This window comes from Chrysochloris asiatica, unplaced genomic scaffold (assembly GCF_000296735.1).
Source record: "Chrysochloris asiatica unplaced genomic scaffold, ChrAsi1.0 scaffold00027, whole genome shotgun sequence".
In the NCBI taxonomy this organism is placed as follows: domain Eukaryota; kingdom Metazoa; phylum Chordata; class Mammalia; order Afrosoricida; family Chrysochloridae; genus Chrysochloris; species Chrysochloris asiatica.
This window is the reverse complement of record NW_006408545.1, coordinates 8049428-8065719: the sequence shown is the minus strand read 5'-3', so window position 1 is coordinate 8065719 and position 16292 is coordinate 8049428. Positions and strand designations below refer to the sequence as shown.

General features: G+C 38.6%; 1 protein-coding gene across 1 annotated transcript in view; it reads left to right on the top strand.

The window, feature by feature from the left end:
• The window catches only part of RWDD1 (RWD domain containing 1), a 41016-nt gene that overhangs the window by 11658 nt on the left and 13066 nt on the right, over positions 1–16292 (top strand). Inside the window, exons 2-3 of the mRNA XM_006839907.1 lie at positions 10902–10967; positions 12642–12772. Coding sequence (XP_006839970.1) covers positions 10902–10967; positions 12642–12772 — 197 coding nt within the window. The remainder of the gene's footprint in view (positions 1–10901; positions 10968–12641; positions 12773–16292) is intronic.

Here is a 16292-nt window from a genome sequence, read left to right as displayed (position 1 = left end):
ATTCCACCTAAGGTCCTATATACTGCAAAGCCTCTGCAAGAGACAGCCAATTTGTAAATTGTATTTTTAACTAGTTTTTCTTTACACATACATAGGTCTACAAAACTGAGTAATTTGTTATTCTCTATTAAAAAAAATAATACATTGCCGACCTGTAGAAAACCTATAGGACAGAGTCTAACTGAGTCATAGGGTTTCCAAGGATATAAATCTTTATGGAAGCAGACAGCCTCATCTTTCTAATGTGGAGGGGCTGTGATGGGTGTGAACCACCAACCTTGCAGTTAGTTTTTCTCTGTTGTTGTTGTTGTTAGGTGCCATTGAGTCGAACTATCCCATAGCAACTCTGTGTACACCAGAATGAAACAGTGCCTTGTTCTGTGCCAGCTTCTCTACCATCCTCACACTTATTGCTACCCTTGAGCTCATTGCTGCTGTCAGCCCATCTCATTGGGTGTCTTCCTCTTTTTCACTGAGCTTCCAATTTACCAAGTATGATGCCCTTCTCCAGGGACTGGTCCCTTCTGGTAACATGTCCAAAGTATGAGAGGTGAAGTCTCCCCATCCTGGCTTCTAAGGAGCGTTCTGGAGGTACTTCTTCCAACACAGATCTGTTTGTTCTTTTGGCAGTCTGTGGTACTTTCAGTATTCTCCTCTAACACCATAACTCAAATGCATCAATTCTTCTGCTGTCTTCCTTATTCAGTATCCAAATTTTGCATGCATACAAGGTTATTGAAAAATACCATGGCTTATGTCAGGCGTACCTTAGTCCTGAAACTGACATCTTTGCTCTTGAACACTGTAAAGAAGTCTTGTGTAGCATATTTATTTGCCTAATTAAATATGGTGTTTGATTTCTTGATTGCTGCTTCCATAACATTCCTTAAATGTCTACCACTTTACCCATGCTGATGCAGCACTTCACCTGTGTTCTCTTTCTTCATCTCTGCTTACCAGTGATCAGTTGCTATGAAGTCAGTTCTGATTCATGGAAATGCCATATGTGTGAGAGTATAACTGTTAACCATAGAGCTTTTAATGTGGGTTTTTTGAAAATGGATTGCAGGCCTTTTTTCTGCGGTACCTCTGCCAACAATATTTAAGGAGCTCTGTAGTGTAGTGGTTACGAATCGGGCTGTGAACCACAAGGTCAGCAGTTCGAAAGTACCAGCTGCTCCACGGGAGAAAGATGAGGCTTTCTGCTCCCGTAAAGATTTACAGCCTCGGAAACCCTGTACAGGGCCACTATGGGTCGGAACCGACTTGACTTCACTTAACATAAAAAAAAACAAAACACATAACCTCTGGGTAGACTCACACTGCCTGCGTTTAAATCAGCCACCAAGTGTTTCAACTGTTTGCAAGTGTTTTAATTTAACCCTGTTGCCAGTAAGTCATGCACAGTTCATAACTTAGCTCAAATGACTTTGTTGGAATTTCAGCTAGGCGTACTATTTTTAAAATGAAACATCCGTTTATTCAGTTCTATAATTTACCTATTGTATATTGTTTTTAAGTGCTGTTGAGTCGGTTCTGACATATAGCAACCCTCTCTAGGGTTTCCAAGGAGCAGTTGCTACATTTGAACTTCAGGCCTTACAGTTCAAACCAGCCTTGAGGTCCAGTGCATTATCCTGCAGCACCACACCAGGACACCTACCTACTGTATGTTGTTGTTGTGAAGTGTTATTGAATTGGTAAGATCCTTAGTGACTCTGTATGGGGTTTCTGAAGAATAACTGGTGAGTTTGAACCGAAAACCTTGTGGTTCAAACTGACCTCGCTACCCAGTGCTTAGCCGGCAGTACCACACCAGTACTCCACCTACTTTATGTGAAAAAAGAAATGTGTCTTAGAATCAGTGTCTTAGCCTCATCTTTCTCATGCAGAATGGCTGGTAGTTTCGAACTGTTGACCTTGAGGTTAGCAGCCTGATTAATAACTACTTAACTACCAGAGCTCCTTACACACACATGCACAAATATCTATCTATCTATCTATCTAATCTATATCTATGTATATGTTGTTGTTGTAACGTGCCATGGAGTCAGTTCCGACTCATAGCGACCCTGTATAGGGTTTCCGAGGCTGTAAATCTTTACGGGAGCAGAAAGCCTCATCTTTCTCCCGCAGAACAGCTGGTAGTTTTGAACTGCTGATTCTGAGGTTCACAGCCCGATTTGTAACCATTACGCTACCAGAGCACTCTCTCTCTCTCTCTCTCTCTCTCTCTCTCTCTCTATCTATCTATATATATATCTATCTATATCTATCTATCTATCTATCTATCTATCTATCTATCTATCTATCTATCTATCTATATATCTATATGATGATACTGACTTTCATTGTTCTTATTTGAAATATGGCAGTAGTGTAAGATCTTGATGAGAATTAAAGTAAAGGATTGTCATGTAAATGTATACCACTATCATAGGCAAAATAAATAATAATGAAAAATAAATAATAAAATTTAAAAATAAAAAAAATATATAACAATAGTTGTTGTTATTGGATTTAGATGGATTCCTGGTTACAACATAATGGAGTTTTAGAAAATGGTCACAAGATTAGAGGACATTGAGCTGAATCTTTATTTCTATAATTGCAGTTTACATTTTATGCAGTTAACATGTAAATGCTGACATTGGTGATGAAAAGAAATAACAATGACATACAACCAGTATGTTTTACACACATTTGTTAAAGCAAACAGTAAAGCCAATCACAAAAGGTTTCTTGAGTTTGCCTTTCAAGGGCCTTTTCAGAGTGATTGGACTCCTGAGGCCTATTAAAATATGAGTCCAGGGAGTAATATTTCCTTTGTCTTCCTGGCCAACACCTTTCTGGTAATTATAGGTCTTTATCATTGTTTCAAATACTTTAAATTTCTGTTAAAATAAAAACATCTGTCTAGAAAATTCTGTTGATAGTATTTATGAAGGACTTTAAAAGGTCCCAAAATCTGGATTGTTTCCATGGTGATGACTCCACTGATCCTTTGCTCTTTCATTTCAGTCTCCTCAACTACTGTCAATATTGGCAGGGGCTGGTACTTCCCACGCCTGGACGAGGCATAGACTTTTCTCAGAAGGTCTAGCAGCAGTCACCAGTGGCTTGAAGTTCCTTTGTTTACTCTTCTAATGATCCTGTCCTTTCTTTTGTTATTTTTCATCTTCTTTAATCTATTAAATTAGTTATATTTTCATTTAGCCAATACTTATAGAGTTTTCTAGATATTGTCAGATATTATTACCCTTGAAGCTTTCAGAGGTTTGTAATATTCTTCTGGGAAAATAATCTATTTTGAAAATACATGAGGGTAAATAAAAAAGTATTGCTACTAGTGGTCCAGTTCTTACATGCATGTGATTGTTCCAAACAAAATGTGTTTTAACAGGTCTCTGCCATCCGCTGATGGCTGCAGACAAGTTTTCTTAGTAGTATATTAGTGTTAGTTTCATAGTGAGGTCCAATTAAAACTGATTTCTGAAGGAATCTATTGGGCCATTTGAATTTAAGGCAGTGAGGTCAGCTCAGAAAGTTATGGCAGCTGGTTTAGACAATTCCAAAAAGACAATCTAGATAGATATTCTCAAAAGACATAAGACAATCACATAGACTGCTCATAAAATTTTAAGAAAATTACAAGCTGCCTCAGTGAGAAAAAGGCCCCAAAAGTTGAGCCGTAGCATTTTCTCCCATCATGACAATTCTTCCAGGAGGGCTGTTCTATGAGAATACCATTGGGAAACCTTACCCCATCCACCCTTCAATCCTGATCTTGCCCCTTCCTGTTGCCTTTTGTTCTCCAAACTCAAAGAACATTAAAAAAGGAATACAATTTGAAATCCCTTGAGGATGCCCAAACTGCTGCTTGGTATAAATCTAAGCGAAGAGTTCTTTAGGGAAGGGTTAGGAAGATGGAAACACCACCTTCAGAAATACAGGTCTAGATGGAGAATATGTCAGAAAATAGCTTCACATTTTGATATTTTTTGTTTAATAGAGATTTCTATGATTTTTTAGTGATGAATTTTGATTTACTCTCATATATGAGTATTTCAGAACACTTAATTGTGCTCTTGAGGAATCTGTTACCTGGACCAAGAGGCAGTTGTTCAAACAGAACATGGGCACACTGAATGGTTTAAAATTAAGAAAGGTGTGCGACGGGTGTATTCTTTCACTATACTTATTCAACCTGTATGCTGAGCAAATAATCCGAGCAGCTGGGTTCTATGAAGAAAAACGTGGAATCAGGATTGGAGGAAGACTCATTAACAACCTGTGATATGCAGATGATACAACCTTGCTTGCTGAAAGTGAAGAGGACTTAAAACATTTACTGATCAAAGAGCACAGCCTTTGGTATGGATTGCATTTCAATGTAATGAAAACAAAAATCCTCACCACTGGACCAATAAACAACATTCTTATTAACGGAGAAAAGATTGAAGTTGTCAAGGACTTCATTCTTCTTGGCTCAACCATCATGGAAGCAGCAGTCAAGAAATCAAACGACATATTGCATTAGGCAAATCTGCTGCACAAGACCTTTTTAAATTATTGAAGAGCAAAGATGTCAGTGTGAGGACTAAGGTGTGCCTGACCAAAGCCATGGTATTTTCACTAACCTCATATGCATGTGAAAGCTGGACAGTGAATAAGGAAGACCGTAGAATAGATGCATTTGAGTTATGGTGTTGGCGAAGGATATTGAAAGTGTCATGGGCTGCCAAAAGAACCAATAGATCCGTATTGGAAGATGTGCAGCCGGAATGCTCCTTGGAGGCCAAGATGCCAAACTTTGCCTCTCATACTTCGGACATATTGTCAGGAGGGCCCAGTCACTGGAGAAGTATATATTTGGTAAGGTGGAGGTACAGAGAAAAAGAGGAAGACCCCCAGTGAGATGGATTGGCAATATGGCAGCATCAGTGGGCTCAAGCATGAGGTTGGCCCAGGATTGGGCAGTGTTTCATTCTGTTGTACACAGGATCGCTATGAGTCAGTACTGACTCAATGGTGCCTAACAACAGCAACATAGGAGTTCTGTTATGGCACTGCAGGATAATGTACTGGACTGCAAGATCAGTTTGAACCACAAGCTCAGCAGTTCAAACCTACCAGCCGCTTCTCGGAAGCTGTGTACACGGTTACTATGAGTCGGAACTAGGTCAGCGGCACTTAACAGCATCAGGTCGATGTCAGGCTATAAAAGATAAAGTTTTGTTATTTATAAACATTATTATATAAATGGTGTACATGTTTAAAAAATTGCGAATACTTTTGTTTTTGTATTTATAGCTGGATTTTTTTAATTGCATGAGAGATGGTAGAGGCACATTAAGTATTGGTGAAAAATTAAATTTGGTTTCATAGATAATGTAAGAGAGCGATAACAAGAAGGCACAAGCTCTTAATTTTTTACTAGAAAATAGTAAAATAAGCATCATTTGTTTGTTACTGATATTCTAAGGTGTACATTTAGAAATTAATGATAATACTGAATCTTTTCAAGGTTCTAGTTAAAAACATCAACTCTTTGCTTTGTGTTCCCTTTGTTGTTGTTGTTAAGTGCTGTTGAGTTGTTTCCAACCCATAGCAACCCTGTATAGGATTTCTGAGGAGCAGCTGATGAGCTTGAAGCGCTGACCTTGTGGTTCAAAATGACTTTGCAGTTCAAGGCATTCATCCACAATGCCACACCAGGGCTGCTTTTGGGATTTTTTTTTTTTTTTAATGTAATTTTCCATATATAGAAGGACATGTTGAAAACAAAAGTAAATTATGCTTACTCCTCACTTATCAATTATCTATCTCATTATCCAGCATTTCACATTTCCTTATTATTAGGTGCCCTCAAGTCAATACCAGCTCACAATGACCTTATGCACAACAGAAGTAGTAACTGCCAGGTCCTGTACCAACCTCACAGTTGTTGCTGTGCTTTGGTGCTGCCACTGTACCACTCCATCTCGTTGGGGTCTTCTTTTTCACTGACCCTCCACTTTACCAAGCATGATGCCCTTCGACTGGTTCCTCATGACAATATCTCTGAAGTATAAGAGACAGAGTCTGGCCATACTGGCTTCTAAGGAGCATTCTGGTTGTACTTCTTCCAGAACAGATTTGTTAGTTCTTTTGGCAGTCCATAGTGCTTTTAATATTCTGCTCCAGCACCATAACTCAAATGCATCAGTTCTTCTTCTGTCTTCCTTATTCATTGTTGAGTTTTCATATGCATATGAGGTTATTAGAAATACCATGGCTTGGGTCAGGCACACCTTAGATCTCAGACTCACATCTTTGCTCTTGAACACTTTAAAGAGGTGTTATGCAGCAGATTTGCCTGTTGAAATGTGTCATTTGATTTCTAGGCTGGTGTTTCCATGAGTGTTAATTGTTCAGAGAAAAATGAAGCCTTTGACAGCTTCAACCTTGTCTCCATTTATCTCAAGTGTTATTTACTGATCATTGGTGAAGATTTTTGCTTTCTTTACACTGAGTTGCAGTCTATACTGAAGGCTGTGGTCTTTGATCTTCAATTATAAGTATTTTAAGTCCTCTTGGTTTTCAACAAGCAAGGTTGTATCATCTGCATATTGCTGGTTGTTAATGAGGTCACCTTTAATCCTGATGCCATATTCTCCATATAATCCATTTTTTCAGAACATTTGTTCAGCATACAGATTGAATAAATATGATGAAATGAATACAGCCTTAGCGCACCCCTTTTACTAATTTTAATCTATCCTGTGTTCCCTTGTTTGGTTTGAACAACTGCCTCTTAGTCTATGTACAGGTTCCTCATAAGCACAATTAAGTGTTCTGAATACTCATTTTCCATAATGCTGTCCATAATTTATCATGATCCACACACTTGAAAGCCTTTATGTAGTCAGTAAAACACAGATAAACATCTTTCTGGTATTTTTTGCTTTTATACAAGATCCGTCTGACATCAGTAATGCTATCCCTCATTCCATGTCCTTGTTTGAATCTGGCTTGAACCTCCAGCAGTTCCTTGTCACTGTACTATTGCAGCCATTTTTAAATTATCTTTAGTAAAATTTTACTGCATGCGATATTAATGATACTGTCCTATGATTTCCTTATTCCGTTGGGTCACCTCTCTGGAATGGACACAAATATGGATCTCTTCCAATCAATTGGACAGGTAGCTGCATTCCTAATTTCTTGGCAAAGATGAGTAATTGCCTTCAGTACTGCCTCAGTTTGTTGAAAGATTTCAGTTTATATTTCATCAAGTCCCAGATCCCTTTTTCTTTACTAATGCCTTCAGTGAACCTTGGACTTCTTTCTTCAGTATCATTGGCTCTTGATCATATGCAACCACTTGAAATGGTTAAACATGGACCATTTCTTTTTGGTATAGTGACTGTGTATTCCTTCCATTTTCTTTTGATGCTTTCTGCTTCATTCAATATTTTGCTCATGGTGGTGGTGGTGTGCCGTGGTGTCAACCAGAGCTCCTTATTTTGCTCATTTGCTGTTGTTAGGTGCCATTGAGTTGCTACCAACCTATAACGACCTTATGCACAGCAGAACGAAACACTGACCGATCCCTAACCAACCTCACTGCTGTTGCCACGCTTAAGCCCATTGATGCTGCCACTTTGCCAATCCATCTTGTTGAGGGTCTTCTTCTTTCTCTCTGACCCTCCACCTTGCTAAACATGGGTATCCTTCTCCAGTAACTGGTCCCTCCTGACAATATGCCTGGAGTATGAGAGACAAAGTTTGGCCATCCTGGCCTCCAAGGAGTACTCTGGCTGTACTTCTTCCAAAACGGATCTATTGGTTCTTTTGGCAGCCCATGGCACTTTCAATATTCTCCTCCAACACTATAACTCAAAAGCATCAATTCTTCTACGGTCTTCCTTATTCACTGTCCAGCTTTCGCATGCATAGGAGGTTACTGAGAATATCATGGCTTGGGTCAGGCGCACTTTAGTCCTCAAGCTGACATTTTTGCTCTTCAACACTTTAAAAAAGCTCTTGTGCAACAAATTTGCCTAATGCAGTGCTTCGTTTAATCTCTTGACTGCTGCTTCCATGAGTGTTGATAGTTAACCCAAGAAGAATGGAGTTCTTGACAACTCAATCTTTTCTCTGTTGATAAGAATGTTGTTTATTGATTCAGTGGTGAGGATTTTTGTTTTCTTGACATTGAGATGTAATCCATATTGAAGGCTGTACTCTTTGATCTTCATCAGTAAATATTTTCAGTCCTCTTTACTTTCAGCAAACAAGGTTGTATCATCTGCATATTGCAGGTTGTTAACGAGTCTTCCTCCAATCCTGATGCCATGTTTTTCTTCATAGAACCCAGCTTCTCGTATTATTTGCTCAGCATACAGGTTGAATAAGTATGGTGACAGAATACAACCTTGTCGCACACCTTTCTTAATTCTAAACCATTCAGTGTTCCCATATTCTGTTTGAACAACTGCTTCTTGGTCCAGGTACAGATTCCTCATGAGCACAAATAAGTGTTCAGGAATACTCATACTTTGTAATGTTGTCCATAGCTTGTCATGATCCATGCAATCGAAAGCCTTTGCATAGTCAATGAAACACAGGTAAACATCTTTCTGATATTCTCTGCTTTCAGCCAAGATCCATGGGACATCAGCAATGATATCCCTCGTTCTACGGCCTCTTCTGAATCCAGCTTGAACCTTTGGAAGTTCTCTGTCAATGTATGATTGTAGCCATTTTGTATTACCTTTAGCAAAACTTTACTCGCATGGGATATTGAAGAGATTGTTGGATGAATTCCACATTCCATTGCGTCACCTCTTTTTGGAATGGGCACAAATATGGATCTCTTCCAATCAGTTGGCCCGAGAGTTGTCTTCCAAATTTCTTGGCAGAGATGAGTGAGTGCCTCCTGTGTTGCCTCACTTTCTTGAAAGATTTCAATTTTTATTGCATCAATTCCTGGTGCCTTGTTCTTTGCTCATAGAATCCTTTAATATTGCTAGTTGAGGCTTGAATCTTTTCTTCAGTTCTTTCAACTTGAGAAATGCTGAGCGTGTTCTTCATTTCTCGTTTTTAACTCCAGATCTTTGCACACTTTATTAGAATATTTGACTTTGTCATTTCTACCTGACCTTTGAAATTTTCTGTTCAGCTCTTTTACCTCCTCATTGTTTCCATTTGCCTTAGCATCTCCATGTTGGAGAACAAGTTTCAGGGTCTCTGCAGAAATGCATTTTGGTCTTTTGCTTTCTTCTTGTCTTCTTAATGATCTTTTGCTTTATTCCTGTATGATGTTCTTGATGTCATCCCACAACTCTTCATGTCTTCAGTCATTACTGTCTAATGCATCAAATCTGTTCTTAAGATGATCTCTAAATTCAGGTGGGATATGTTCATGGTCATAATTTGTGTCGTGGACTTGTTTTAATTTTCTTCAGCTTCAGCCTGAAACTTCCATATGAACAATTGATGATTTGTTCCATAGTCTGCCTCTGGCCTTGTTTTAGCTGTTGATATGGAGCTTTTCTACTGTTTCTTTCCACAGTAGTAGTCAGTTTGATTTCTTTGTATTTCTTCTGGTGAGGTCCATGTGTCTAGTTGTCTTGTATGTTGTTTAAAAAGGTATCTGCAATGAGTAAGTCATTGGTCTTGCAAAATTCTGTCATGCAACCCCCAGGATTGTTTCTGTCACCAAGGCCATATTTTCCAACTATTGATCCTTCTTTGCTTCTAACTTTTGCATTCCATTCACCAGTAATTTTCAATATATATTGATTGCATGTTTCATCAATTTCTGACTGAACAAGTTGGTAGAATTCTTCAGCTTCTTCATCACACACTAACCAGTCAATCACTGGCTTTAGTGTTTTGTGTGTAAACTTGAATAATAGTGGTCTTAACTGGTCTTCCTTGTAGGCATATGGATATTATCATGTCACAGTGTTGTACTTTAAGATGGCTCTTGAAATGTTCTTTTTGATGATGAATATGATACCATTCCCTTTCAATTTGTCAGTCCTGACGTAGTAAAACCATGTCAGATTCAAAATGTCCGCTACTAGTCCATTTCAGCTCACTAATACCTAGTTTATCGATGTTTATGTGTTCCATTTGATTTTTGACAATTTCCAATATGATTCATAGTTGGTATATATTCCATGTTGCAATAATTAATGGATGTTCATATTTATTACAATAGTAAAAATTCTGACTATTTACACAATAAGAATGTTGAGGTGTTAGGGTAGAATAATAATGACTGTGATGGTTAAGGTTATATGTCATCTTGACTGAGTCATGATTGTTAGTAGTTTGACAGTTATACAGTTATATAGTCACTCTCATTTGTGATCTCATTTTATAATCTGATGTAAATATCTTTCATTTTTACATCATGCTGATTTTTACATAACAACCTGATTTTTAGAAACTAACCGTATCAATTAGGAAGCAGTTGGTGTACTTAAGTGTTTTATTAATTTGATAAAACTCCAAGAGGGCATATAACATACGTAACTTCTTTCCAGGTTAAGGGAAGTCCCGTATTTAGCTAGTATATTAGGCATTGAGCTGCTAACTGCAGGATCAGAGGTTCAAACCCACCAACCACTCCATGGACAAAAAAACGAGGCTGTCTGCTTGCCTAAAGCGTTACCGTATTGGAAACCTTATATAGGGCTACTCTGAGTCATCATCAGCTCAGTGGCAGTGCCTTTTCTGGGTTTATCAGCTTAAAACATTTTATTAAATAACTGCTCTGTTCAGTCTGTGGGAATGGAAATACAAGCTAGGAACCAGTTTGTAAGATTGATATTTTGGTAACAAGGAGCTAACTGCTGCCATAGATGGCATGTTAATGACTTAACCTCTCTTGTATTGTTTTACAGTATTATCAGAAACTCCACCCAGTTTCACCATTACTGTGACATCTGAGGCTGGGGAAAATGGCGAAAGTAAGTGCTAACCCAAACCACTCACTGTTGTCTTAAGCTTCTGCAGTCATTGTGCTAGGCATTGCAGGTGTGGAGCTGCTAAGGTGCTACTAAACATGACTCCTAGAGAAGTAGAGAGGAAGTCTAAGATACATTCTGGCTCAATAAGCTTTTTTCTTTAAACAAGACAACAGATGGAGATAAGATTGAAGGTATTTGTTCAAAATCAGTAATTTGTATGCAAGCATATTTTAGTGGTTGTGTGGTATTCTCTTGAGTAATACTTTTTGACATTAACTTATTCTCTTTGGATAGGTAGTTTATAGGACATTTGTTCTTATGAAACTGACTGGACAAGCACAATATACCTATATGTCTTTCCTTCTTTAGAATGGGTATCATGCTGATGTCATTAAAATTTAAGCAGGAAAGCAGAAAAAACACGTGTTACACAATTGTGGAGTCCTGGTGTGGCACTGTAGGATCAGCACTGGACTACTAACCTTTGTCTGCTTTTGTACAAAAATCTATTGTGTTAAGAGGGGGGAAAAAACAGCAATGAAGTTGCAAGCTAAGCCTGACCATGTTCAGTAGACCCCTGTGAACCCAAATGGAGACCAGGATGGCCAGCAATATGGCAAGACCTGGGAGTCCTGTGCCCAGAGGCAGTGACATGGCCGCAGAGGACTAGAGCAGAGAATGAAGCATCCAGCTGATATGAAGTGAGGGGAGATGCACAAGAACACCCATACTTGCAGATAGTACCCACTTGACCTGGCTTCGATGGCTGGATGATCAGAACTCAACTAGAAGAAGAAAGAAGGGGGTGGGGGCAGGGAGAAGAGTAACCTGCTACAATTTGATGAACTTTTCCTATACTAAAATGAATGTAGTAGCTCAAAAAAGGGAACAAATCTTTACAGTAAGGATCACTTCCCCCCAGCCCCCTGCCCCCCTCCCCCATACACAGGGTTGACAGGGATGGGCAACTTAGACATCGGCTACCTAAATTGGGGGCCTATAAAGGCTAGAAGTGACTGGCTTACAAACTTTCAAGAGGGAGCCTAGTTCCAGATGGGACAGAGGAAGGTAGAATCACCACTGAATGATTTCCAATCTGTTGGGAGCAGGCTGGTAAAAGGAAATGGGATAAGACTCTTGTGGTACAGTAGTAAATAATTGCCATCAGGAGTGACTGTAATGGTAGGAAATATAGAGGTAGATATTTTTTGACAAAAGGAGGAGAGTGATTGATTTTGTAGCCCAGGAGTGGAGGTCCCTGGGACCATCAAGTGAGAAGAGTGGAGAACATGACCCTATCCAGAGAGGCAGTGACGCCAGGGATGGAGACAGAGACAATGACGTGGACAGATGGGGCAGCTGGGGACACTGGACTCAGGGAGGGAGAAGGGCTGTGTGCTGGCAGCCGAGGGGCGAGCCTGTGTGGTGATCTCTGTGGTTATTTGATGATGCATGGAGGGGATTGTAATCATTGCAGTGAAACGAAATACAATAGCATGAGTGTAAAGCTGATGTTCTCCTATGTAAACCTCACAATAAAAACTTTAAAAAAAAAATCTATTGTGCTATTTTTAAATGACACATTGTATATTAATGACTAATTCAACAAAATGTTGACCTTCTAATTTTTCATTTAAAATTATTCACATCAAACTCTCTTATCTTGTATCGTAGCTGTCCAGACTACACTCAAGTTTACATACAGTGAAAAATACCCTGATGATGCTCCTCTTTATGAAATACTATCCCAGGAAAATCTAGCAGATAAAGATGTCTCAAACATTTTAAAATTATTAGCATTACAGGTAAGAGAAGAATAACATATTATGTTTTCTAATTGGCCCATATATTATACATTAAATTGAGTGGTCAAAAACTCCTATCAAATAATGTGTTAACAGGACTTTGAACAAACAGAGCACACTATGTATAATCAAAAACGTCTTCATTTTTGTCTTCCACGGTCCCTTTAACATCTGAGTAGGGTCAATTGTTCCCCCGTCCTTGGCTGAAACTTCAGCCCCATGGCTTTTCTCCTCACTCTTAGATGAGCAGAAAATGTCTGACACACAGAGTTTTATTTAATTCTTAGAATGTTTAGTCCCATGTATAGTAAGAAATTCCAGTTGTTTGAAAAATTAAATTCCTACTCCCTCTGACCTATCATGGACCATTGTTTAGTGCTGTCAAGTTGGTTTGGGTGCATAGAAATCCTGTATAGGGTTTCTGAGGAGCAGCTGGTGTGTTTGGATTGCCAACTTTGTGGTTAGTAGTCCAGTTCTTACCCTACAGCACCACACCAGGACTGTTGTTGTTGTTGTCAGGTGCCATCGAGTCGGAACCGACTCATAGCGACCCCATGCATAGCAGAACGAAACAATGTCCGGTCCTGGGCCAACCTCACTACCGCTGCCACAATGCCATCAATGATGCCACCTGGCCAATCCATCTCGTTAGAGGTCTTCCTCTTTTTCTCTGACGCTCCACCTTACCCAGCATGACATCCTTCTCCAGTGACTGTTTCCTCTGGACAATATGTCCAAAGTAGGAGAGACGAAGCTTAGCCATCCTGGCCTCCAAGGAGCACTCTGGCTGCACTTCTTCCAAAACAGATCTATTGGTTCTTTTGGCAGTCCTTGGCACTTTCAGTATTCTCCTCCAACATCACAACTCAAAGGCATCAATTCTTCTACAATCTTCCTTATTCACTGTCCAGCTTTCACATCCATATGAGGCTATTGAAAACACAATGGCCTGGGTCAGGCGCACCTTAGTCCTCAAGCTGACATCTCTGTTCTTCAATACTTTAAAAAGTTCCTGTGCAGCAGATTTGCCTAATGCAATACGTTGTTTGAGTTCTTGACTGCTGTTGTGTGAGTGTTGATAGTTGATCCAAGAAGAATGAAGTCCTTGACAACTTCAGTCTTTTCTCCATTGATAAGAATGTTGTTTATTGGTCCAGTGGTGAGGATTTTTGTTTTCTTAACATTGAGATGTAATCCATATTGAAGGCTGTGCTCTTTAATCTTCATCAGTAAATGTTTCAAGTCCTCTTCACTTTCAGCGATCACCAGGACTAGTTACTTGCAATCTAAGAAGAAGACTGATGGTTGAGGATTTGTGTGTTTTTTCCCTTCTCCTAGGTCTTCTCTCTCAGTGTTTAGACAGCAACCATGGTTTAGGCCTCCTCAAGAATGGGGGAGAAATAGGTATAGCGAAGTTCTTAATTGATTAGTTTTGTGGTAGGAAGCTGATTCTTGCTTCGGTGAATAACTTTAATGTTTTTATCAGAGCAGCTACCATTTCCTGTCCTTAGCACACACACATATTCATACTCAACACATACATACAGAGGCTTGTCACCATCAGTGATACTTGCTCTGTTACCAGATCATCCAACTAACCTTCTCCCATCTAAGTCTAATGTGTCAGATGAAAGTCAGATACTTGTCTGACTATTGTGTCCCCTAACCATGGGGCCACATAACCAGTTGTGGGCAGTATTTGACTTAAAGACAAAGGGACTATTTCTACCATTTCACACAGAGACAGTGAAACTCATAACACATTCATAGCTCTTGCTAGAGAGCTTCCTCCAAATGTATCTGTTTGCATTCAGGACCCTATTACATCCTTAATGTAGGTGAATTGTTTTTAGAGTTATGTAACTGATTTGGGGTTGCTGAAAATTTGTATTTGTTGCTTCACTTTGAAATACCATATATATTTTATTTTGGTGCCTGTCTAAATTTATAATTTATTGTGCATATTTTACATGTTTTGTTATAGTACTACTATAAGTTTTATATTTTATTAATTAAAAACATTTAAATATATTTAGTTTACTTTTAAAGGAATACTTTTAACAAATATTAGAAAACAAAAGTATTCTGCTATAATAAAATTATGATTAAAGTTGTTTTTATCTAAGTATTAATAGTACCTCAGTAAGGAGCTGCCAAAGGTTCAGACTAGATTCAGAAGAGAATGTGGATCAAGGGTTATCATTGCTGATGTCAGGTGAATCTTGGCTGTAAGCCCAGAATACTAGAAAAATGTTTACCTGTGCTTTATTGACTTTGCAAAGGCATTCAGCTGCATAGATCATAATACACTATAGATAACCTTTGAAAGAATGGGTGTTCCAGACACTTAATTGTGCTCCTGAGGAACCTGGACATAGACCAAGAAGTAGTTGTTTGAACAGAAAAAGGGCACGCTGAATAGTTTACCATCAGGAAAGGTTTACACCAGGGTTATAGCCTTTTACCATTCTTATTCAATTTATATGCTGAGCAAATAGTGCTAGAAGCTGAATTACATGAAGAAGAATTTGATATGGGATCAGAGAAAGACTTATTAACAACCTGTGAGATGTAGATGACACAATCTTGCTTTCTGGAAAAGAAAAAGACCAAAAATATTTACTGATGAAGATAAGTATGGATTGTACCTCAGTGTCAAGAAAACAAAATTCCTTACAAATGGACCATTAAATAGCATGGTAAATGGAGAAAGCAGTTTCCAGTCATACTTGATTGTTTGAGCTTTTATGAGGTTAGTGATGATACATGATGGAATTAACATGCTTAATTCCTGATGAGTAATTAGATCAGGTTTATGTTTTAAAAATTCTTTTCAGTGTGTGTGTGTGTGTTTATGAATGTTTTGAAGTCTGGGAAGGCTGGTGACAGGGATGAGAAGACTATATGATTTAAAAAGATCAGTTAGGAGTTTCCTGTAGTATTCTTGGGAATAGGTATTGTGAAGAAGATAATAGTTTCAGGCTTGACGTGCCTATGAAATATCCAAATAGTTGTGTCCAGTAGCAAGTTTTAATATGGGTTTGGCACTTAGGAGAGAGGTTTGTTTAAAATCATATTTAGGATTGTTAGCTCATAGACAAGATGGAGAAGCCCCTGAGGAGAATTTCAGAATATAGCTTGAAGCCTAGGAATCATGGAGGCATAGGAGATAAATTACCCATTCAGATGCTGCTTGTTGAGGCCAGCCCTGTCATAGAAATGCTTGATATCACTACTTTGCTAAATGATATCTTCCTCTGCTTCTGGGACCAATGTTCAGCTAATGTATTTTGAAATTATGTTGTTGCCTACATCTTTGAACACAGCCTGGGAAGAAAAAATATATTGCATATTTTGTTTTGCCTTCAGCTTCTGCCACTTCCAATTAGACTTTAGAATTAAAACTCTTTCAAGAGTGTGATGTGTTCTTACATTTACCATTAAACCATTTAAAACTTGAGTGAAAAAGTATGGATGAATCATAACAGTACTTGTATTCTTTATTGTATTATTGACTTAG